The 23,613-nt window shown below is 37.6% G+C and overlaps 2 protein-coding genes across 6 annotated transcripts in view; both read left to right on the forward strand.

Annotated features, from left to right (window-relative positions):
* Positions 1 to 845: 845 nt before the first annotated feature.
* tfr1a (transferrin receptor 1a) lies at positions 846 to 18,364 on the forward strand. 2 transcript variants are annotated; one of them, XM_079877336.1, is made up of 18 exons: positions 846 to 995; positions 4,710 to 4,757; positions 5,728 to 5,962; positions 6,127 to 6,307; positions 6,409 to 6,628; positions 8,078 to 8,200; positions 8,384 to 8,479; positions 8,574 to 8,713; positions 10,043 to 10,206; positions 10,306 to 10,425; positions 10,561 to 10,646; positions 11,356 to 11,419; positions 11,501 to 11,568; positions 12,264 to 12,334; positions 13,388 to 13,472; positions 13,572 to 13,799; positions 14,102 to 14,254; positions 16,158 to 18,364. In XM_079877336.1, exons 2-18 carry the CDS (start codon positions 4,725 to 4,727, stop codon positions 16,398 to 16,400), a joined length of 2,310 nt encoding a protein of 769 aa, XP_079733462.1. In that variant the 5' UTR covers positions 846 to 995; positions 4,710 to 4,724; the 3' UTR covers positions 16,401 to 18,364. The 2 variants fall into 2 exon arrangements, with proteins under 2 accessions (XP_079733462.1, XP_079733461.1); XM_079877335.1 differs by having other exon boundaries at positions 13,388 to 13,484; positions 16,158 to 18,358.
* An 825-nt stretch (positions 18,365 to 19,189) lies between these two features.
* The window catches only part of tnk2b (tyrosine kinase, non-receptor, 2b), a gene marked incomplete at its 3' end in the record, with an annotated part of 99,669 nt that continues 95,245 nt past the window's right edge, over positions 19,190 to 23,613 (forward strand). For 3 of the 4 annotated variants that reach the window (XM_079877283.1, XM_079877285.1, XM_079877287.1), the window contains exons 1-2: positions 19,190 to 19,399; positions 19,540 to 19,635. The remainder of the gene's footprint in view (positions 19,400 to 19,539; positions 19,636 to 23,613) is intronic. The other variant, XM_079877284.1, reaches the window with a different exon arrangement.

Consider the following 23,613-nt stretch of genomic DNA (forward strand, 5'->3'; position numbering starts at 1 on the left):
AAAATTGGATATCAGTCGACTCGGCATGTTGCCCTGAATCTAACGAGACTGATTTTATGATTTTTGGACAAACCATTCAGAAGTTATAAGCAAAAACATCCATTTGTCATATCTCCGGACCAGTAGGTGGCACTGCGCCGAAATGCAGCATGTAGCCTCAGGTCATGCTTGTGATGACATGTACCAAGATTGGTCTGAATCTGATAAAGCGTTGCGGAGATACAGCCTTATGTCTGTTTTCGCAAGCGCTACGTAAAATTTCTTCGTGGGTTTATCGAAAACGGTTAAGAGAATCAACTTGAATTCCATAACTTTTTGTCGGCATGGTCTGGAGATGATCTGGTTCAAATTTCGTGAAAATCGGAGTAACGGCCTAGGAGGAGTTCGAAAAAGTAGGTTTTTCGGAAAATTCAAAATGGCGGAAAAATTTTCATGACGGAAAATGACGTCATAGGGTGCAATCGAATCGGCTTGAGCTAAGGAATCAGAGAAAAAAATAATTTTGTTTCTAGCCCATGTGGTTCAAAAGTTATTAGCATAAACATGAGTGCAACTTTGGACAGTTGGTGGCGCTAGAGGTAATGACTTGGAGACTCCAAATTTGCTATGCTGATAGGTCAGACCCTCCTCTATCAGTGTGCCAAATTTCATAACTTTCCCGCAAGCGGTTCTATGGGCTGCCATAGACTCCCAGTCGGAAAAATGAAGAATAATAATAATAAGAACGGGAACAGATACAATAGGTGCCTACGCACCTTCGGTGCTTGGCCCCTAATAAAAGAGAGGCTAAATCTTAGTCTTGAACCTACTGAATAAATAATTCCCTAATATAGGAACCCGGAAGTGACACCAAAGCAAAAGCACCCCGCCTCCGCAATATGAACGTCCTGCAAGGGGTCTCCAACGCCAAGGTTATTAAGTGCATGTGTGTCGCTCGCTCGCGGTGGTGGTGGTCGTGACTTTACTTTCAGTAAGACAGGAGCTCGAGAGCATTGGTAAGACATATGGTCTTCTAATAGAAATGCGTTGTCTGCTGAATGCTATCGATAATTTCTACTGTTATGGTGCAGAAATAGGGGTGCATAGCTTTCTGAACCATTGAAGTTAACTATTATTTCGCATAATATTGAATTAATAAGTGAAATGATTAGAATTATAATGTAACTAATCGCTTTTAATTCGTGTGGAGTCTACTGTAAATGCTTGTATACAGAGCAGGTGCGGACTAGACTTTTCCTACAGAGAGTTCACGCACGTGCTCTGCAAACCCTTCTGACCTTCACACAGATCGTGGCAAATCATAGGACATGGTTATTGTTTTACGTGGAAAATTAGTTTAACGACAAAACTGACTTTTTGGTGATATTTCTAAATGGCCTCATGAATATGTATTTAGTTTTAATATAAATAATTGTAATATTAAATCATTTTACTAACGTTGTAGTGCTTGCAAGTTCTATTTCCATTTTTTTTTTAGGAGTTTAACTAATTTGTATTTTTCCATAGTGATTTGGTGGCAGGTGGATATGACATTTTCTTCAGGGTCAGCTCTGAGCATTTGTCCTTCCCTGTGTGTCTCTTCTTCTAAATGATCTCTACTCATTTGAAAGGCACAGTATTTACATTGCAGGGAGTCTTACTTGCATGCAAATAGAGTTAAGTAGTAATACAATTTTATATATTACAATTTTATAAAATGTGCAGTTGTTACCTCATTGAGCTAATTTGAGCTAATCTGAACCTAAAAAATTACTGAGTTGGTGCACAAATATTAACTTTTAGTTCATTTAGATATTACCACATGAAGCATATTTTTAGGTTACCCAACAAAACATCATTAGACTGTACAGTGATTTTACACAGTGTGACCATCACATGATTCGCTACAGTTTAATCCTCTCTGCCAGTTCTGGAAAGATTAATCAACAATGTCTGCACATTCTTGGAAAATTTAGATCGTGATCCAAAATAGTTTGACGTTAATCTGTAGGGCCAGAAAAGTACAGTTATGTATTGTTGACGTATACGTCTAGAGAGGTTATTTTAAAATGTGAGTAAACGACACAAGTTTAGACTAATTAGTCCATTTATGTCTTAGAAAATATGATTCAAGTGGCGGTGGCACAGAGTCACATGAAACAGTAGCTTGGTGTATTGCATGAATGGATTGAATCAACAGCACCCTTTACAAAACCATTGAGGATTTTTGGCCAGAGAAGCCGCTCATGGAGAGTTATTATTATTTTTTCCATAAAAGAACATTTGACTGGCTTGTCCTTGAACATGACTGGCTGTAACAGTCTCTGAACTTTGGTTTAGTTTCTCTGCTAGTGTGGTTGTTATTGTTCTGTTTTCAATTGTTTAGCCTTGATTGATAAAAGTTGCCTTTATCGTTTATTGGGCTCTCGTTGTTCCCACAGTAAGTCAGTATAGTTAAGCACGAGGGCTAACGCACCCATAGACAAGGTGTGAGGATTAGTGGGCCGTCATGAAAGAGCTCACCAGACTTCTGTGTAGTTTCTGAGGAAAAGACAGTACGAGGTTGAAAGTCAGGCAGGCCCCAACGGACATGAGGATTGGTTTGATCTGATTGTGTTCACGACAAGTTCTTTCCTGGTAGGGTGTAGCCCAAATGCTTTTCCCTATCTCTAGCATGCATGTGTCCAAGCAAGCTCACACAGTGCATTTGGCGCAATTCTTCAGTGTGACTTTTTTCTATGTCTTTGGTTATTTCAGAACAAATTCATTGTTAGACTTACAGTATCTTCTCTGTTTGCTGAATGAAACTGCTTGCAGTGTCTGTCTTTTGTGCTTTGGGTTATCATATTTCTTGTAACCTTCAACCACTGAAAAAACAGATCTGGTCCTTTAGATGTCTCTTATTCCATAGTCCTGCTTTTAAAATTTTATAATGAATACATTTTATAAACATGCCATAATATTTATATATTATATAATCTTTATAAAAAGATTAGCCTAAGGGTTGATGTGAAATTTCTAGCAGTTTGACGGGTTAGATTTAATCTAAAGCTGTTTTAAACAACACTTTCCCAGTTCTTGTACTATGCACTATATAGTATACACTATATTTGTAATAATAATAATAATGATAATAATTATAATAATAATATTAAAAATGAAGACTTTCAACTCGATGTAAAATAGAGAGAAACTTTATCACAATATTAGCAATAAAAATAAAAATAGCTATGCTTCACTACTGATGCACATATAATTGCAATTATTTTTATTTTATTGCCAAATTAAAGTTATGAATCATGTACAAGAAATAAAGAGAGAAAAAGCAAAGTGTGTCCGCCCCCTTTTTCAGCAAACTAACTGGTTCCGGAAGTATTTATTTTCCATTAATTTCTCTCATAGAGATTTAAGAAAAGTCTTTGTTAAAGCGTTATAATCCATTAAACAAGCCAATCCACTATGAGGTGAATCACAACACTACAAACTTTGAAATAAAGCAAAAAAGTTGTTAAAAAAAATAAACAAATACATCTACTAAATCACTTTTCGCATGAAGCATATTTTTTGTACAGCATCATGAGAAATGTAGTTTTCCACCATGAATCCTGCTGTTGAACACTATAAGTGGAAATAATGCAGGATTACGGCTTCAACAGAAGCAAATAGCATCGATTATAACAACCTTGTAGCTCACAGCAGGGTCATCTTTAAAGTTTTTACTTCCAGAACCTGACTGTTGCACTCTATAGAAATAAAATCAACTCGTCTTTTATTTTATTTTATGTAATTTTTGAACATTGTATGTGTGCTGTATCAGCAACTATCAAGATTTAGTTCTAATCCGTATGCTGTTAATTTTTCCATTAACAAAAGAACATTTTTAAGAATCTTCATGCATTTTTTTTTTTTTTTTTTTTAAATTTAATGACAGTTCACAGTGACCACATCTGTCATGCCCCCAAAATATATGATCAATATGACTAATGAGCTATAGGCTAATTTAAGTCCTAGCTCAGACTAAAACAGACTGATAACAAACTGATGTATTAATCAGTGGTGAATAGAGCATCTTCGCAATGACACATTTAACAGAAAAGTTTGATGCAACACACACACACACACACACACACGCACACGCACACGCACACGCACACACATACACACACACACAGAGAGAGAGAGAGAGAGAGAGAGTCTGGTTTACTATCTTTGTGGGGACTCTCCATAGCTGTAATGGTTTTTATACTGTCCAAACTGTAGGCCTATATTAAACCCCCTTACACTAACCCCACCTCTAAACCCATCACAGAACACATTCTGCATTTTTACATTTTCAAAAAAGTTGTATGATTTATTAGCTTGTTTCCTCATGGGAACGTCAATTTAGGTCCCCACAGTGACACAAGTCCCCATGAGTTTGTGAGCATTCAGGTTTAATTCCCCACCGGGATAGAAAAACATGTACACACACACACAGAGGTGTCAAGCTAAGGTCAAAGTTTATGACCACTGTCATATCAGCTAGAGAAACATAAACAAAACATTGTGTAGTGCACCTTCACCAACATTATGATATGATATCTGTTATTGCAGATCATTAAACAGCCCTTTTTTGTTGACATAAGGAATCTATCTTTGTTTTATGATAGGTTTATCTCCTATGATAGGTTTATCTTTATCTCCTGTGTGATTTTTCTGTGTTCCGCTGAACATTTCTTATTCTCTTGCAGACGTTATTTGAGACCATGGATCAAGCCAGGACAACAATTTCAAAAATCGTAAGACAATCTCCTCATACAAATGTATTTTGCCATAACATTATAACTGAGTTATCTGAACCAATCATTTACCATTTGAGAGAGAGCATAAAGAAATCAGTTTCATTATAATAAAGCATGAGGTCTGTGGTCACTCATATTTAAATGTTTCTCTTTAATCAAGCAGATTTTAGGAACTTCATCTGAAACCTCCTTAATGTTCCTGATATTACTTTTACTTCTTGTGCTGAAAAATCTTCTATATTGAAGAGAAACGCTCAAACTTCATGACTTGCCCTTAAAGGAATATACTTTACTTAAAGCTACACTGTGTAATATTTTAAGTTGATTTTTTAGCAAAAAACACTTTGTTCTTTCAAAATTATACGTTCTCATTAATGTGTAATCACTTCAACCAACTAAGTATTCTCGTAAGTGTAGAATCTGCCATTTAGAATGCATACGAGCGAGTCTCTCGAATGGCGGAAGCCATGTTGCGCCTCCATCTTGAAAATACATTAGACAAAGAGGGACATACCTGGAAATTCAAGCTTCACCTTTCACGTTTTTACACTCAGTGGCACCGAGACGAATGCGAGAGGGAGATTACTCGCGACTGCCGGCAGATTTGAAATAATACGGCCACCGTAGGAGTTAAAACGCCCTCGGAATGGGAGGGGCTAGAAAGTAATATCCAGTTGGTAGTCATATACAATTTCACCGCTAGATGGGAGTAAATCCTACACAGTGTAGCTTTAAAAATGAAAATTCTGTCATCATTTACATAATTGAAAACTTTAGAATTTAAGATATTTTGAAGAATGGCGGTAACCAGACAGTTGATGGACCCCAATGACTTTCATAGTAGGAAAAAAAATACTATGGAAGTCAATGGTGTCCATCAACTGTTTGGTTACTGATATTCTTCAAAATATCTACGAGAACCCAGGGCAGTGTTTCATCTTGGTGTCTTGCAACTGTATTTTCCCAGTTCAATGGGGAGCCGCGCTCCTATACTCGCTTTAACCTGACCCAGAACATGGAGGGTGACAACAGCCATGTGGAGATGAAGCTCTCATCTGACATGGATGATGAAGTGGAGGCTAACGGTGTTGGGGAAAGCATAAACCAACATAATCGTCCATATTACCCAAGCAAGCTGAACCAGCGTTCTCCCAAAACCATCTGTGGATTTGTCATTGCCATTCTGTTCCTCTTCATTATTGGTAAGCCGATGTGCCGGTGTAGTTTCAAGCTTATTTCATGGCCCTCTTGAATACTTCATTCTGATTGGTCAGTTGTAGAATTCTGTGGTCAAATGTTTTTGTGTAAGACTGCTAAACTGTAACCATTTGAGCATAAAAATAATGTTAATGTTTTTGTCTTTCAGGATATCTCATTGGTTACCTGTCTAATAAAAGCACAGTCAAAAATGAAATCAAGTCAGATTGTCCGGTTTTTAGTGAGCCTACCCCAGAGAGACCACAACCAGTTTATTCGTTGGACTGGAGTGACCTCAGGACATTGCTGAAAAAGAAACTGACAACCGACAACATCAAGAGCAGCCTCAAGTAAATACACACAACTGCTCTTTTGCTTTTTCCATACGGTAAGATGCTCAAGTTAAACATGTTTTGTTTGGTCTTTCTGTTTCTCTTTCTCCCTCTTGCAGGGAATTCTCTAGTGTCAGTCACCAGGCGGGAAGTTCAGGCGATGAGGCGCTTGCTAATAAAATCATGGACAAATTCCGAACATTTAAAATGACCCCCTGGACCGACGAGCACTATGTGAAAGTCCAAGATCGTGGTACCTCAAATAAAGTGCTGTTTCGTGGTAACGCTGTGGGAACAACCGAGGGGTATTTGGCATACAGTGCAGTTGCTACAGTGGAGGTTAGTTTTGAATGTTCATTTATGTTGACAACCAACTGACAAAAGAGCACCATAAAACTATCGTAAAAGTAGTTCATACAACTTGAGCAATATTCCAAGTCTCTTGAAGCCATGCTGGATTACATTTGAGCGTATGCAAATTGTTTTTGCTAAAACAACATTAAAGCTCTGTTCGGACTGGACTTGCTTTCTAAACGACGTTTGAGTTACAATTCCAATTACTCCCTGTGGGAGTGTGTGGGTGATATGGCTGTGGCAATATATGACATATGTCCTTTAAAGCTGGGGACACACTTAACAACTGTAAGGCCATTTATGAATGTCATTTTTCAAGTTCATAGAAGTGTCTGTTTATACTTAAACCCACATAAGTGAGCAGCGGAATCTAGACAAGTATCTTACTTTTACCTGACACTCTTACCTTACATTAAAATGGGCAGTTTCCGCCATTTAGCTCTATTAATTAATTTTATAATTTAATTATTTCATAGGATACCATCCATATTGAAATAAAAATGAAAACATGCTGAAGATTGGTGTTTTGAAGTTTGAAGTTTTGCTGAAAAACATTAGGTAATTTGATCTTCTTGAGGTTGTTTGAGGAAAATACAGACTTGCCAGATTCGGACAGGATTAAAATCGCAAAGTATGTCTGTGAAACACGAATTTCTTTAACGTCCCCCTGGAAAACTAGTTCCGTCGAATAGGGCTTAAAAAGTTCAAAAATGTTAAAAATTAAACTTTGAGAGAAGTGTTAATTTTCTTGAGTATGTCTAGCATACACTCTTCTATAAGATTTGAAACCGTTAAAACATGTTTTAAAACACAAAAAATGGCAAAAGCAATAATATGACACAATACCTAGTAGGGGTGTAACAATATATCACGATACAAAAATGCAACAATATTTATCGTGGATGGTTCACCCAAAATAAAAATTACTGTGTGAGAAAAAATGTGAGAAGTTTTCAGAGTTTAAGTGTCAGCAGTACTACATTAAACTACTATATATAATGTATAATAATGCAGTGGGGGAATATTTGCGAAAAAAGTGGCCTACTTTATTTTAAATATCGTCGTAGTCAGTGACGGAGTGCAAGCATTTTCATCTAAAATAATTCTGTATTTTCAGCTTCAGAATCATCAATATTTTTATTCTGGTGGTGTCACCATTGTCCTGTGCATTGGGTTACCAGCACCAAGTCCAAGCCTGTTCATTTACACCCACAATGTAATATCAAATTTAACATTTTAATCGATGTCTTATAGTATCGCAATAATATCGTATCGTGATGTGTATCGAATCGTGACATGAGGGTATGTCTAGTGATTAGATCGATTTGACCACACTAGTTTCAGACGATTTCTTATTACTTATTAGGGCCCGAGCACCGATGGTGTGAGGACCCTCTTGGAATTGCTCCGTTTATTACTGATTCTGTTGTGTAGGGAACCGCTCTGTATGGCCATTATGGACGAGCAGAGGACTTCAGACGCCTGCGAGAGCTGAATGTTGATGTGAATGGAAAGGTTGTCTTGATCAGAACTGGACAATTAACTTTCGCAGAAAAGGTTGGTTCACTCACTCACTCACTCACTCACTCACTCACTCACTCACTCACTCACTCACTCACTCACTCACTCACTCACTCACTCACTCACTCACTCACTCACTCACTCACTCACTCACTCACTCACTCACAATACTGTTAATATTTACTTATTAATCCTCTGGTTTTCATTTGCTTATTACAGGTGGCTAATGCTGCTAGCTTGAATGCTAGTGCGGTGCTAATTTACCCAGATCCTCTTAACTACGAAATTAATGACGACACTGCTCTTTTTGGCCATGTAAGTTGTGGAACCTTTCTCTTATCAGATCATTTGTTTTATTCAAAGTTTATGGACAGTCGATTCATGATCTTTTAAAACGCTCTTTTCAAAGGTCCATCTTGGCACTGGTGATCCCTACACTCCAGGATTCCCTTCCTTCAATCATACCCAGTTTCCCCCGGCTGTGTCTTCTGGCTTGCCCCTCATTCCGGCCCAAACTATCACCATAAAGCAGGCTACTGAGATCATGAGGTGCAGTTGTGACCGCAAGTGACATTTCTCTTGCTATTTACTATCACTGTCTGTTGCTGTTACTGATATACTCATTACTAGCACTAATAGTTTAGTGTTTGAATTGAAAATTGAACGGCGTGTTGAGGAAAGATGTTGTATAAATTTTATATACTTAGAGGACCTATTATGCTTTTTTACATTCTCAACAAGTGTGAAATGTTGCTGCTTGAGCATAAAAAGGGTCTGCAAAGTTACAAAGCACAAAGTCACTCCAAAGGGAGTTATTTTCTATATCAGTAAACACCGTTTCTGAACTCCCTAACATTCTGCACATGCAGATGAAAAAGTTTTTATGAGCGGCCCGATTCTCCCGCTGACCACTCCGGGCCTGCCCTGGGATATGCTTTGATTGTAGTTTTGAGTTTTCTTCCGGGAACAAACACGTCACAATATTCTTTGTTTAAATAATTCCCGCCCAAGGAATGCAAAATAAAAGCTTTTTTTTTCCATCCCGGATCTAACACGGTTATGGTAAGGGGCATGACTGGGAGGAGAGATGCTGCAACAATGTCAAATATGTAAAAAAATTGTGTTTTTTGAACATTCAAGTATTGGTATCTTATTATATTAGGCTTCAAAAACAAAATCAAGACTTTGTAAAACGGCATAATAGGTTTTCTTTAAGAAAAGTTATTAATGTTCAAATTTGTATGTTTACATATTTTATTCTTAAGAATCTTATATATATGTATATGTAAATGTATGTGTATATATTTCATGAAGAGCTTGTCTGAAGCAGTCTGTTGCATTCATTCGCTCTCTCGTTAGAGTCTCGTATTTGTGTGTGTGTGTGTGCTCGCGTGCTGAGAGTGAACGTGTCCAATGTATAGGCACTTTCATTTGTGCTAAATGTTGCCAAAAATTATATCAGAATTATAAAACTAAAAACGAGTTCCCTATTTGACTTGTTTTTGAGTTGTGAAATTTTTCTGAATTCGTAAATCAGTTACATCATATTTAATGATGTTTGATTACATTATCAGTCAATGGGGTCACTTTTGTGTACTCGTGCTCATCCTTTGTAATAATAATATGTACAGTATTATAGCTAGTGTTTTATTGTAATGCTTAATGCTTAAACAACCCTAAAAATGTATTAAATAGCAACAACCTACAATAGCAACCACGCAGAACACCCTAGCAACCATCTATCAACCCCATGACAATGCACCAAAAAACGCCACGCTCACTTGATCACTCTAGTATCCTGGCTGCAAGAACCACTCACATTCTCATCAGTTTTCTGTCAATGTGCTTTATTTACGTATTTGTCACATTTGTTCACAGTAAGTTAGGCGGTCGGACTTTACCTGATGGCTGGAATGATGGGATGCTCTGGGATACCAGGCTCGGCGATGAAGACGACAATATTACCGTGGAAGTGAACAATGTCCTTGTTCAGAGAAAAATCCACAACGTGTTTGGAGTCATTAAAGGTTATTTGGATGCAGGTACTGTATACTGTTACACTGGGCTTTAAACAGCACATCAAACAAATAATTGGTCCCAGTCCCTAATCACTTGGTTTTTGTCTTCATCCTTTGCTTTAGATCGTTATATGGTGATCGGAGCTCAGCGAGATGCATGGGGCCCTGGATTTGCCAGAAGCACAGTTGGCACTAGTTTACTGGTGGAGTTGGCCAGAACTATCACAGACATGATCAAGAATGGTACATTGCAAATAAGTAGTGATTTCTTTTTAAAGACATATATTTATTTCACATCACAATAATGAAGTAAAAATGATAATTATTAATTAGCAATAATTCTTGTTGATTATAAGTGCAACTTTCTTTTCTTTCAAGATGAATTCAAGCCAAAGAGGAGCATAGTGTTTGGCAGCTGGAGTGCTGGTGAATTTGGTAGTGTCGGGGCCACAGAGTGGTTAGAGGTATGAATGCATCTTTGATTGCCTTCTGTTCAAAAATGGCCTTGTTAAATATGGGAGTGAGTTTGTGTGACCAAATAATATCAAAACAGTAAGCATACATATTTACATTAATTTCTTCAAACTTAAATCAGACTTAAAGTTTTTAGAATTACTACAACCAATTACTAGTATAATACCCAGATAGAAGCATATAATTTTAAGTCATAAAAAAAAAAAGGTTTAAAAAAATTGGGGCTTTTGCTCCAGAGGAACCTTTTCATAGTTCCTAGAACTAATGGGGGAAGTACCCACTTTTTGGTGTGTTCGCACCACAGGAACTGGGAATGATTTTAACTTTTTAACTAAACAAGCGTGACTTATGCCACGTCAGAGTTCGTACTGGCAGTGCGTATTCAACCAGAAAAATGCCCTCGGGGAACATTTAGTTCTTGGGGAACCACCCTGGTGAAGAGTTCAAATAACGAAGTTCCTAAAATCACCAGGTGTGAAATCCCCTAATGGGGCCCATCAACTGTTTGTATAGTCCATATTCCATATATAGTCCATAGTCCATATATTCCATTTCATCATGAAAATCTATTTTCACATTGATCTTGACTGAGTGGTGCCGGCCCTGCTACTGTAGTATGTTAGGATGCAACTCCAAACATAGACTTTAGACTTTGAATTTACAGTGTGAATTTATATATTGTGGCTTTTGTACCCATAGGGCTACCTGACCTCCTTGAATTTGAAAACGTTTTCTTACATCAGCCTTGATGAAGTTATTTCAGGTTTGTAAAGGGTTATTTCTTGAAGAGTTGAAGTTGAACTTTGTTCTTGAGTTGATGCTGATCATCTGATATTCTCTTTAGGTTCTGACTCTTTCAAAGCATCTGCCAGTCCACTGCTGTATGACTTACTAGAGAGCACTATGAAGCAGGTAATGTATCACATAGGGGTGTGTGCGATATTGACAAAAAACATCTCAATATTTTCTGGGATTTTAACGATATACACAGACTGCTTAATGTTGCTCAGAGGTGACATGAATGTATTTAACCTGCAGTTAAAAGTGCATAAAGAATATTTATTAGACTTTGTTTTAAACTATTTTCATTGGAGAAATGGATAAAAAAAACCTGGCAATATTGTGTCTAAAATGTAAGTCACATAATATGAATAATTTTTGAAATGCAATATCACATTTGTAATCGTGTTGATATTTGGAGAAAAAGTGGCACTCTTCGTGTGATATTAACTAGATTAAATTATATAAATATAAAAGATATACAGGGCCATTTTTGCACCTTATCTTGACTTTTGGTGGGATTCTAAATGCATTAGTAAATTAGTAAATCACGCAGTGAAAGCATGAAAAGCTCTAAATGCACAAGCGCACTAGCCTAAACTACTAGACTGATCACATAGTGTATGCGTGCGCTCTCTGAGTGTGTTTTGAAGGACATACTCGATAATTTCAGATCACATATCATTAAAACAACAATTACGATATTATCGTAGACTATATATATATCACACACCCCTAGTATCACAAATGCTGAATCTTTGCCATTAATCTTCTTATAACCTGTCCTGAGCTGTCTTGTAAAGAAAAATAACTTCTTCCCCATGCAGGTCTCCTCTACAGTTGATGCAACCAAATCCTTGCATGAACAGTTTGCTGCATCCAACTGGGAGAAATCTGTGTAAGTTGGTCCCGCCCTGCTTATGCAATTTGACTATCATTTAGATGCTATTTTATAGTATTATTAAAGGGGTGGTTGATTATGGTTTTACTTTTCTAACTTTAGTTAGTGTGTAATATTGCTGTTTGAGCATAATCAACGCTCAAAGTTCAAAGCAAAGGAAGATATTTGCTTTTAAAGGAATAGTTTTTTAAGGACTACAACAAACGGCTGGTAGGGACTACACGACATCACAAACCCTCAAATTTACATAAACCCGCCCCCGGGAACAAGCAGTCCATGTTGAGGAGAGGAAGAGTTGTTGTAGTAGAGCACATTTGTGAGTCTTCTCAAGCTGTCGCATCTGTCTTTTGGGGACGGACAACAGAGGCTTATTTTACATATTGTAAAAAGGGGCATTATACAACCCCTTTTAAATATTTTAAATTAGCTTTTATCTTTTTTTCAATTTATTTAGAAATTTTATTAATTTTCAATTAAACAATTTTTTAGTTTGTTGTAGTAATTTTGTAATGTGCTCTTGTCATTTGTTTTTTATTAGTGTATTTTAAAGATTTTTATTTAACTTTTAATAAAAAATAAATAAATACATTTTAGTACTTCACCTTAAAGCTGCAGTCCGTAACGTTTGGCGCTCTAGCAGTAAATAATCAGAACTGCGTGTGCGTCTTGCGGAAGAACATTGTAACCGGATCTACTTCTCTACGTGTATGTCTATAACGAGTCACGCAGGGACTGGGATACTCCACAGCGGTACGACCCGAACCAGTCTAAAATAGTCCCAATATAAACGCTTATTATAGGTGTACTGTGGTGATTCAGGATAAGACAAAAACACGGTTTGGAAAATTGATTCATGATGTGCTCTCTTATTAACAACAAAACTAACTGGAATAAAATACATGTTTTAAAGCTGCAGTTTGTAATTTTTTACTGAAATGAACATTTCATTTGATTTTATTTAGCTTTATTTCAGTGAATTACATTATTTTTAATAGCTCTAGTCCAGTACCAACAATGTTAAAAACTTTCTACCTTTTTCTTCCTTCACAGAATGGAGCCTATGGGTTTGTCTCACTCTGCTTATCCATTCCAGAGCTTCTCGGGCATCCCGTCACTTTCCTTTCGATTTACTTCGGTAAATATTCAGGTTTTACTGAAGATGTCAAAATAAAGTAAGGTTCAGTTAGTTTCTTGATGGATGATAGGAAGTAAACATCTGCCTGATGTTTTTCAGAGTTCAAAGTCATACCCCTTTGGCACTTTTGAGGATACCGAACTAAGTCTGGACCGGTACACTTCCTCTTCCACTCTGAAACTGGCCAAGACAGCAGGGGAGGTGGCTGGGCTGGTTACTCTTCGGCTGGTACATGACCACCTGCTCAAGCTGAACGTGGCAAAGTATACCAACGTGATCCGCAACTATGTGTCCCAGATCAGGGCTAAAGTTGAATCACGCCAAATGGTGAGTCTACGGGGTTGCTTGTGTTTACTCTAAAAGAATTTGGGCTTAGTGTCTGTTGAATATCTACAGAGCACTTAAAGGGACATGGTGATGGAAAAAATATGAGATGGGAGAAAAAAATTAATTTCAATGCTTTTGCATTTGCTCGTAAAAGTGTTGCGTTCCCCTGAGAAACTTTGCATTCAAAAGCATTTACTCCCATCTTATTTTTTTTTCCTTCACCTTGTCCCTTTAGGGCTCTGTAAATATCTGTAAAGTACAGAAAGCAGCTTTAATGAACTTTTTGCATTTTTCTTGTCAAGGTTCGCCGTCTTCCTTCCACTTTGTCGATGCAGTGGCTTCTGTCAGCTCAGGGGTCATACGATCGTGCCGCCAGCAACCTTGTTTCTGTCATCCGCGACAGCGATCTTGACGACATGGAGCAGTGTCGCATCATCAACAATCGCATTATGAGGGTAAATAACATGACATTCGTCCAGCCATTTCATTCTTTCCTGTGTTGACATTAGGACTGTCAAAATTTTAATTTATTTCTTAAATATTAGCAAAATGCTAATAGGCAATACTTAATGTTAGTCTGTATTGTCTCCTATTCCCACAAGAGGGCACAAGCGAGCACAATAAGCAAATACAAACCAAATCAAGCATCCATCTTTTATTGAAATTAAATGACATTCACTTTTTAAAGTGCATTAACTTTTGAAACAATTGTTCTTAAATAAAATATAATTTCCTTAATGTCCATGCGAGGAAAATTAGGTTACAATAGTGTAAGTGCATCAGTAACCTGAGAAAATGCGCTTCAACAGACAGCGTAATGTACTACATGAACACAAAATGGCAAACTGCCAATCAGAAACAATCCACTTCTACTCACTACACATATTGTTCGTCAAAAACACCAGACGGTCAACTTGAACTGTAGCGAGTGCCAGGTGTGGTCAAGTATGTCTTTGCCAGCTGCACAATATGTGGATACATACCACACGATTTTTGCCACCAACTGAGAGGGTTTTCGTCAGCAAGTAGCCTTTTTCCATCATTTTTCAAATGATCAGCTGGATAAGGTAACAAAAACAAACCGCGTCAGTTACGCAGCCATCATCATGTCTCGCGCGCCTCTTGACACACCAAAAATTCGAATGCACGGTTTTTGCATACGAATGTTCTTTTTTTTTTTTTACGAATATTCGAAATTAATAAATTTATTTGACAGCCCTAATTGACATATTTCCTATTGTAAAAGAAAGTTTGGATGGTATATATCAAAGGGCTGCTGCTTTGCTGCTATTGATAGTGGTATTAGGAGGGTCATTCTCGCGATCATTGGGCAAAGTTGGATATGATAAGATAAGTCATAAATATTTCTGTTTTGCTTTCTCAGAAGATAAAATATTAATTTTGAACTAATTTTTCAACGCTATATTCCTGCAATACCGGAGGTTGCAGTTTCAGGACTACATTTCTAGGACCCTAGTTTTTTGTGACCACGCCACCTAGCCAATCCTACTCCAACTGAAGAGACCTGAAATAAACCTAAAACAAACAGACTAGACCTAGAAGGATTTCTGTGTCAGACTTCTCCAGTTATTTTAGCTGTGCAAAAACAGTTCATTATAATTGACACTGTAAACCGGTATTTGTTTTCATATTGTTTTAATCTATTAACATACTAAATTACACACTAGTTTCTAGGGCAAACAGTTTTTAGGGTTAACTGCGCTTTAAGTCGGTCACACACCAGACGAGAAGCGCCACACCGAACTGTGACGAAAAGGAAGTCTCTGTCTTTCTTTCCATCAAAACTTAATTTAAACCAGAATATATGGCCTCATATACTGAAACAAATTAGGTTAAATATTTCAAGAGATTTACCAATGGTTGTGTTTAGAGGTTGGTTAGGACAATATATCAATTAAATTTACATTATAAACTACTAAATCATTCCTGTATTAATACGAATACAGAATTGAACAGTAAGTGCTCTGAAATAGTATAAACTACTAGTATATATGGAAAAAAAGAGGGTCATATAAATGCAGTCCTGAAACTGCAGCCTCCGGTATTGCAGGAACACCCTAATCTAATTTTGCTACATTCTTAGATCCAGTTTAAATGAATTGCTAAGCATTCATTTTGTCAGCTTCTACACTAGCATATAGAGTACCTCAAATGTAATAGAAATGGGCTAAAAACAACAAAATACCAGCCTTAAAAATATTTTAAAGGTCAGTCCGCTTGCATTCTAGGGATATACAGTTTTAAAAACGGTGCAGAGCAGCAGTTGTGACGTGAGAAAGACAGATTTTTTTAAAAGTTACTATCATGTGGATGTTAACACTATGTGTCTGTGTGAAGGTGGAAGGCAGTCTCCTCTCTCCTTACGTGTCTCCACGGGAGACTCCGTTCCGGCACATCATGCTGGGCTCTGGCTCGCACACACTGGCTTACCTCGTGGATCACCTCGAAGCCATTAGAGGAAATCTCAAATCTGCTGACGTCGACCAATTCAGGAATCAGTTTGCTCTCGCTACCTGGACCATCCAGGGCTGTGCCAATGCATTGGCAGGGGAAGTTTGGAATATGGATAATGAAATTTAGACAAGCAGATTCAGCTCACCTATTTAACTATTCGATAACTTTGAACCATCACTCAAGACAAAAAAGGAGAAAACGATATTGGTGCTCTGTTAACGTAAATTTATGATTAGAGGTTTACCTCAGTATTTAAAGCAGTAAGTTGACCCAAGAATAGCAATTCTGTCATCCTTTACTCACCCTCATGTCCTTCCAAACCTCTTCTGTGAAACACACATGGAGATATTTTGAAAAATGTACTGGTTGCTCTTTTACATGAAATTACTGGAGATTTCAAACTTCAATACAGGACACAAAAGCACCATAAAATATCATAAAAGTGTGCTATGATTCAACTTTTTGAATCCATCCAAAATGTATGTGTGAAGAACAGAACAAAATGTATAAGAGGTTAGAATGACATCAGGGTCAATAATCCAACATTTTTATTCTTGGGTGAATTGTTTCTTTAAGATCTAGTTTAGATTACACAAATTTGGAATGTGTTATTGGTTTATTTTCATAATTTTCAGACTCATTTTAGGAACATCTTGCGTAATACCTGAACAGTCTGGATTTAGAGGTTGATGTTTATTATACAGGCTACAGTTGGAACCTAACTCACCTGTGATAACATGCATCCTAAAGCACAGTATTTTTTCCAGTTTTTAGGTTGGATACGCTTTTCAGGGGCATTTCAGATCAATTCTGTCAAATAGTAGAAAGAGGCTTTCCTTTGTGGCTCTGAAATATCTATTTATTAGTTTGTTTTTATTTATCAGTGACAGGGATCACTATAAATAGCATTTTGTAACGCCTTTTTTAACAAATGTATAATTATCGGAAGCAGTGCCTTCCATAATTATGACAGTTATACTGTCGAAATGTGAAAGCAGCATCTGCTACGGAGATAACCTTGTTTTCAAAAGCTATGACCAGAAACTACCACAGTGCATTACTTTAAAAAAATAAAAAAATAAAAAAAACATACTATTTTCAGAAAATTACTGGTGTCTATTAGTCTCTGGCATCCTCCTTTTGAATCAATGTTATTACCTGATCCAGAATAATTATCGGGAGCAGTGCCTTCCATAATGCGAAGAAGATGATGGTAGATTTTGCCTACCGATGTGTTGATATCGAGGGCAGTGCCCCTCATATTTCACTGTGGTGTGGATGTAATTATCGGGAACAGTGTTTCCCATGATGATGTACAAATCGTCTATGTTCACACACTCCTACCATACTAGTTATCTGTTGTGAGTCATGTAATCTATTGAACAATCAAGTGCTGTTACCTTCTTCTGCCTTGGATGAATCAAATGTGGAGTGGGTGAGGATCACAGCAGAGATCGAAAACTATAGAAACCTCTGTAAGATCCTGTCATAAGATTCTGTCCTGTTCTCTTATTCGGTTTTCATATTTCTTCTGTTTCTAGTGTATCAATTACTTGTTTGTGCCTTGTAGATTATGATGAAGCTTAAAAGATTGAAATACTTTTCCTTTTTTCTTTTTCTTTTTTTTTTCTTTGTTTGTATTTAACTTCAATCAAATTGTATTCAACTTCTTCAAACAGATTTAATTGAAACTATTCAGCTAATTGGTTTTATTGGTTACCAGTATCATCTGTTTATATCATGGCTGTTAATATGAATCGAGTTGCAATTAGAAAATAATGTTAATGCACTGATAAAGAGAAAGACACTCATGTACAACTTTGAAATGTGTCCGAACATATAACATGAAAGAGATGAAAATGGAGATTAAAGATTATTCTAACAACTATGTCTTTTAGTTATCGCTTGCAGTTTCATGATTGTCTATATATCCATTTCTTTTAAAAAGTTTCTGGAGAATGCTATGTAATGGCAGTAGTAGTTTTGTTGTGGACATAATTGGTTTATAGCATTACACATGCGCTGATTCTCAGTTTTATGTTAAGTCTGCAAGTGATTAATAAAAAGTTTAAACAAACTCATTTAAACCGAAGACTCTTGGATCCATGGAAGCTCTTTGTGTCAAGCTAACTGTGGAGCGACTCTCATCTAAAATTACTACACTGAAACTAAATTTAGGTTCTTTCATCACTTTTAATCTAACGTTTTTAACCAGGACATCTATGACTCAATTAGTATTTTTTTTTTAAAGAAATATTATTCATAATCATAGTTTGCAAAAGATTTCAGTGTGATTTAAAAAAAATCTGATATTGCGCTTTTCATCAGAGAAATTGGCTTCTACATTTCAGCTAAATTTACAAATAGTAGACACCAGTAAAAGTAGTAGATTACGTCTATTACTTTAAATTTGTTAAATAAATTTCACACACTGAACTGATGTTTCATTGTTTTACACAATCACCAGTATTTGTGTGTAGGGACCTGTCTGCAATTCTTCAAATGACCAGATGGTAGAACTAGAGTACTAGAGTAGAATTATCTTTGAAGCTCTTATGACTGTGGCACTGCCATCATTTATTAAACAGAGGTTTTGTCAATTTAACTCGCCTTAACAGCCGTCAAATATATACTATTTCTTATTAACGCAGTCTCGTGTTTTATACTGAAGCTTTAAAGGTTTTATAATGAAGGTGCTTTTCAAAAAGCAATACATCTTCCCCTAACAATGTACAACTATGACATATTGAATAGACTCAGAATTTACCAGTTATTTGGTGGTAAAACGGTGGACTTGAGTTTAAAATTAAGTTTAGTGTCGTCCATTGCCATGTGGAGTGCTGTCATAATAAAAGTGTCCTGTCCCTTTAAGAGTGGGTTGTCAATAGATGCATATGTACAGCGCGAGTGAGATTGAGTAATCAAAGCGACAGAAACGCGAGGCAGAAATGAAATGAGTGAGAATGCGACAGCGGTTGTAGAGCACAATATATATTACACACTGAAGTAAATTAATAAAACGCAAGAATTCCGTTGAACTTTAGGTATACACTCACAGGACCAACTACGAGTGAAGTTTTGTTCAGTCACACCTGGCGTTATCGAGTGAACACCGAGTCTGACAGGTAGGACTCAAAGACAGCGCGTGTATCATCACACAGATAATCGAAACATTTTACCTATCACTGTTGTAAAAATCAGTTTTAACGGATGAGACGGCGTGGAAAAAGAGAGGAAATTGTTTGAACGTTTCCTCATTTCTTAGTGCTCGCGCTGATCTCAAGGTCTCACCTGCGCGTGAGGAAAGTGAGTGGCGGGAATTTGGCTCCTAAAGGCTTAAAGATTCACCCGCAGTCTCGGAGTAAGTATTCATTTGTGTTAATATGATTGAGATTTCACAAAAACCGCGTCCAATTGTAACGTTAGTCTAGTACGAGGTGTTCGGTTTACCATTATAACAGTGTAACTCATCATGCATGCAACTGTCTGAACAGTTCTTGTGGTGTTCAAGAAACAATCCCATCTCTTTTTATCTAAAAGTGTATAATTTCTATGTGTTGAGGGCTCAAATGTCTGAAATCAAAGTTGATCTGTTTTACATTAAACCGTATGGCTTTTGCTGGTGTCTCTTTCCCTGCTTCAGCAAGCAGAGCTGGATGAAACAGTCTCCTCTTCATATGTCAGAGACCTTTCATCATTCCTCTCTTTCTCAGATAATCGTCGTTCTTGTTGCATCTTCATTAATTTGTGACATTAGAAGCAACAGCAGCCTCATCTCTGCATTGTTATTGCATTTCTGTGAACAAAGAAAGACTCACTTGTGTGTGATCAATGCTGAATTACAGTCACACAGGACAAAAGGTTGATTCAGATGGAGAATGTATGGCAGCTCAGGGTCACAAAACTGCAGCTGTTGCTCTTAACCTACATTGTAGCAGAATGTAACTTAAGTGTGAGCAAGTTGCGTAATGACTGGCATAAAAAGTGTCATTATTTGTATTATGGCAGGCAGCACTGCGTGACTCATCCAGGGCCTGGGTGTGTGTGTGTGTGTGTGTGTGTGTGTTTCTGAGAGCAGACCTTCGGTGTGTTTGCGAGGTGATGAATGGTTTGAGGGCCTCCTATTTAGTAGGTTCTCGCTCGTGTGTTTGTATTGTAGGTTCTGCCTTTCCTTCTAGAGCTCAGTGTGCAGGAGATAAGCACTTTTGTTCAATAAACGCTGCCCCTAGGCCCTGTATCTCGGTCTAGGTGTGATAAGTGTCCCTGCATGTAAAGGCAAGCCAGGCCGCAAAACCCGCTGCCGCCCGGCTCTTCTTTTATGTTTGTGGAGTAAAGAGCTGACTGAAGACACGCACAGATCCTCTCGCCCCAAGGAAGATTCGTTCTATGGTACCAAGGGGCTGTAAAACTTTGTATGCGTTTTGGCCGTTCACTACAACAGACACTACAACAGCGTTTTAGGTGGCTGAAAACACAAACTTTTGAAAACTGGTTTCAAAGTGCAAGTTTTTGAAAGTGGTCACCGTGTAAACGACAAAAACGAATATATGATGATGTTATGCACATGCGTATTACGTGTTCAGTCTATGATGTTTCATTGCCATCTACTGGCCTGGCAGCAGAATACAGCGTTTTCAGTCGTTTTCGCGGATCCGTGTGAATTGGGATCGTTTTGACAATGGTGCCATCTGTGCTCGGAAAACTCTAATGAAAAACTTCTCCATTTTAAGCATATCGTTGTCGTGTAAACGTACCAAAAGGCTACGTCCACATTAATCCGGATACATTTGAAAACGCGTGGACAGACCACACTAGCGTTTTCAAGCGTTTTACAAAAGTTTCTCATCCACACTGAAACGTTGGAAAACGCTAAATCCACCTTACTGCGCATGCATACAACCTCATAAAAGCTCACTGAGATGAGAGAAACGGAAAAATAAAGTTATCGCGCAATTCTTCTGGCAAGATAATTTTATTTAGCAAAATATCTCACCGTTCACTGACGCGTGCAGGTCGCACTCAGTCACTATTATACGTTTGGTCTAAAAACGCAACTGCTCTCATGTTTTGCCCCAGGACATTAAAGGGCAATTCCACGCAAAAATGTCACATCCATAACGCCAACTAAATACCATGGCATTGTGTTGGTGTTATGGATGTGACAGTTTTGCGCGGAATTGCCCTAAATGCAATTTTCTGTCGTCTTTGCAGAACTGTGACATGAAAAGTGTGCAAAGTAACATTTTAGCAACTGTGTGAAAGTGAATATCACATGACAGGCACAATACCGCTATAAACATGAATATCTATTGGTACAATATGAGTCACGTGACTAAACTTGCGTCATCGTTTTTAAATACCTCCAGTTTCACAATCCACACTACAACGCGAAAAATGTGTTTTCTAATTTATCCACTTTGGAGAGCGTTTTCAAAAAACGTCGTTTTCCCGTCTCAGTGTGGACGGAAGGCCAAAACGTAGAGAAAAAGATGCGTTTTCAAACGGAAGCGTACAGTATTAGTGTAGACCAGGCCTACATTTCACTAGAACTACACCGTTCCCTCTCAGTGTCATCATTATTGTGTCTTATGCTTTTGACAAACTGTGTGTGTTGTACCCTTGACCTCACTGAGTAGCACCAGATGTTAAAGATCAGTTTCAGCCTCACAGTGACGGCATCATAATTTAAAAAGAAAATCACACGGAGATCAGCCTTTAAAAGAGGATTGAAATTCTGAGAAATTCAGGATGCAAGCTGATAAGCAACACCATGCTTGTGTAGTCAGCAGATCGCGGACTCAGGTGACGGCTTTCATTTTGACACAGGCTCAGTGAGCCCTGGATTACCTCCACTGGCTGTGTGCCCGAAGCTAACAGCAGCATCCCTTCACCACTTATGAATGTGGCCACATGCCAGTCTTCTCTATGGCAGGCTGAGTCCAAACTGGTAACAGCTTCTGATGAGAGATCACAGAATAAACGGCTTGCGTGAGTTGTTGGCTCAGTTCAAAAATCACATCGAGCCCTTCAGCCAATTTATTTTTTGTATGCGGTTCGTTATTATAGTGAAGCATTTAGACCAGTCAATTTCACAGCAGTTCGGACTCTAACTGCTCATTGACTGAGTACAGATCAATGCCTTCACTGGATTTATTAACTCGTTGTGTTTTTCTGCCTCTGTGTTTTATTCATAACCTTTTTCATATATCATGTTTAATTTGAAGCTTTGCCCATGATGGTGGTGCACTTTACATTAGTCGTCTGCTTGAGTGTTAATAAGTGCTTTCATTAATGTTCTCTTGTGCGGAGTAATACCAATGCCAATAACATTTCTAGTCCAGCTTTGACTCGATCTTTACTATCATAGCTCATATGAACTCGGCCGCTGGGCATGACAGATGCTGGCCGTTAATGGCAGGACACGAGAGATGACGGAGAGCGGTCCAGATTTCACATCAAGGCAATTTTCTCCCACATCCCATTTTAATTTGAAAGGTTACTCTACAAAAGTTTGTGTTGACTGGTTGGGAATATTCAGTTATTATCATAGCTCGGCAGCAGCACTAAGTTGCGTTTACTTGTTTTACATAATTTAGACTAATTCACATAGATTATCTCTTGTTGTAAATGTTTATTACAACCATAAAGCTGAAATTGTGTCTTTACGGTGTAATTAGTTTGACAAAACCTATAATTGCAATCTGTGCAGTGCAGATGTAGTAATTGTCTGGTAGGAAGAAGAACTTTTGCTGCGTGTTTACTGACCCCATTCGCACCGGGTAGTTCTTGAAACTTATATAGATATTATATATTATAAACTAGATATTTGAACTAGCCTCCAGGGTGGTTCCCTGAGAACTAAATGTTTCCCGATGCCATTTTCCTGGTTGTATTCGCACCGCCAGTACAAACTCTGAAGTGACGTAAGCTGTGCTTGTTGTGACTTTTATTTTTATTTTGTTTATTCTTCATTAGTTTACGATCTGTCTAACTGTCCTGTCTAATACGTTATTCGGTAGAACTGTTATACAAAGAAAGTAGACAGTATATGAAAAGGTATTAGCGTATGCCGTATGGTTGATGCCCAATGTTGCTAGCTGAGAAGAAATACATAATCATGTTTGGCTTGGTCCGCTCAAAGTAAGGATTTTCTCCTCAGCGTAAAGGTTGAGAGGCTCAACTATCACTGTTTGCATGTTCGTAGAGTTAGTTCGTGGAGTAGCCTAAATATATAGACTATAAACTGTGGAACACAGGAACTATGAAAAGTTCCTTTTGGAGAAAAAGCCCCTTACATCATTCACCTCTGACAATTTGTTCTTTGTAATTATCTGTCCAT

Source organism: Squalius cephalus, assembly GCF_949319135.1.
Source record: "Squalius cephalus genome assembly, chromosome: 7".
Taxonomy (NCBI): Eukaryota; Metazoa; Chordata; class Actinopteri; order Cypriniformes; family Leuciscidae; genus Squalius; species Squalius cephalus.

Bases quoted from the DNA above. Each gene is read 5' to 3' on its own strand.
- tfr1a (XM_079877335.1), top strand. From the start codon at position 4,725: ATGGATCAAGCCAGGACAACAATTTCAAAAATC. The intron at 8,480-8,573 runs GTAAGTTGTGGA...CTCTTTTCAAAG, and splicing joins ACACTGCTCTTTTTGGCCAT to GTCCATCTTGGCACTGGTGA. The intron at 11,569-12,263 runs GTAATGTATCAC...TTCCCCATGCAG, and splicing joins TAGAGAGCACTATGAAGCAG to GTCTCCTCTACAGTTGATGC.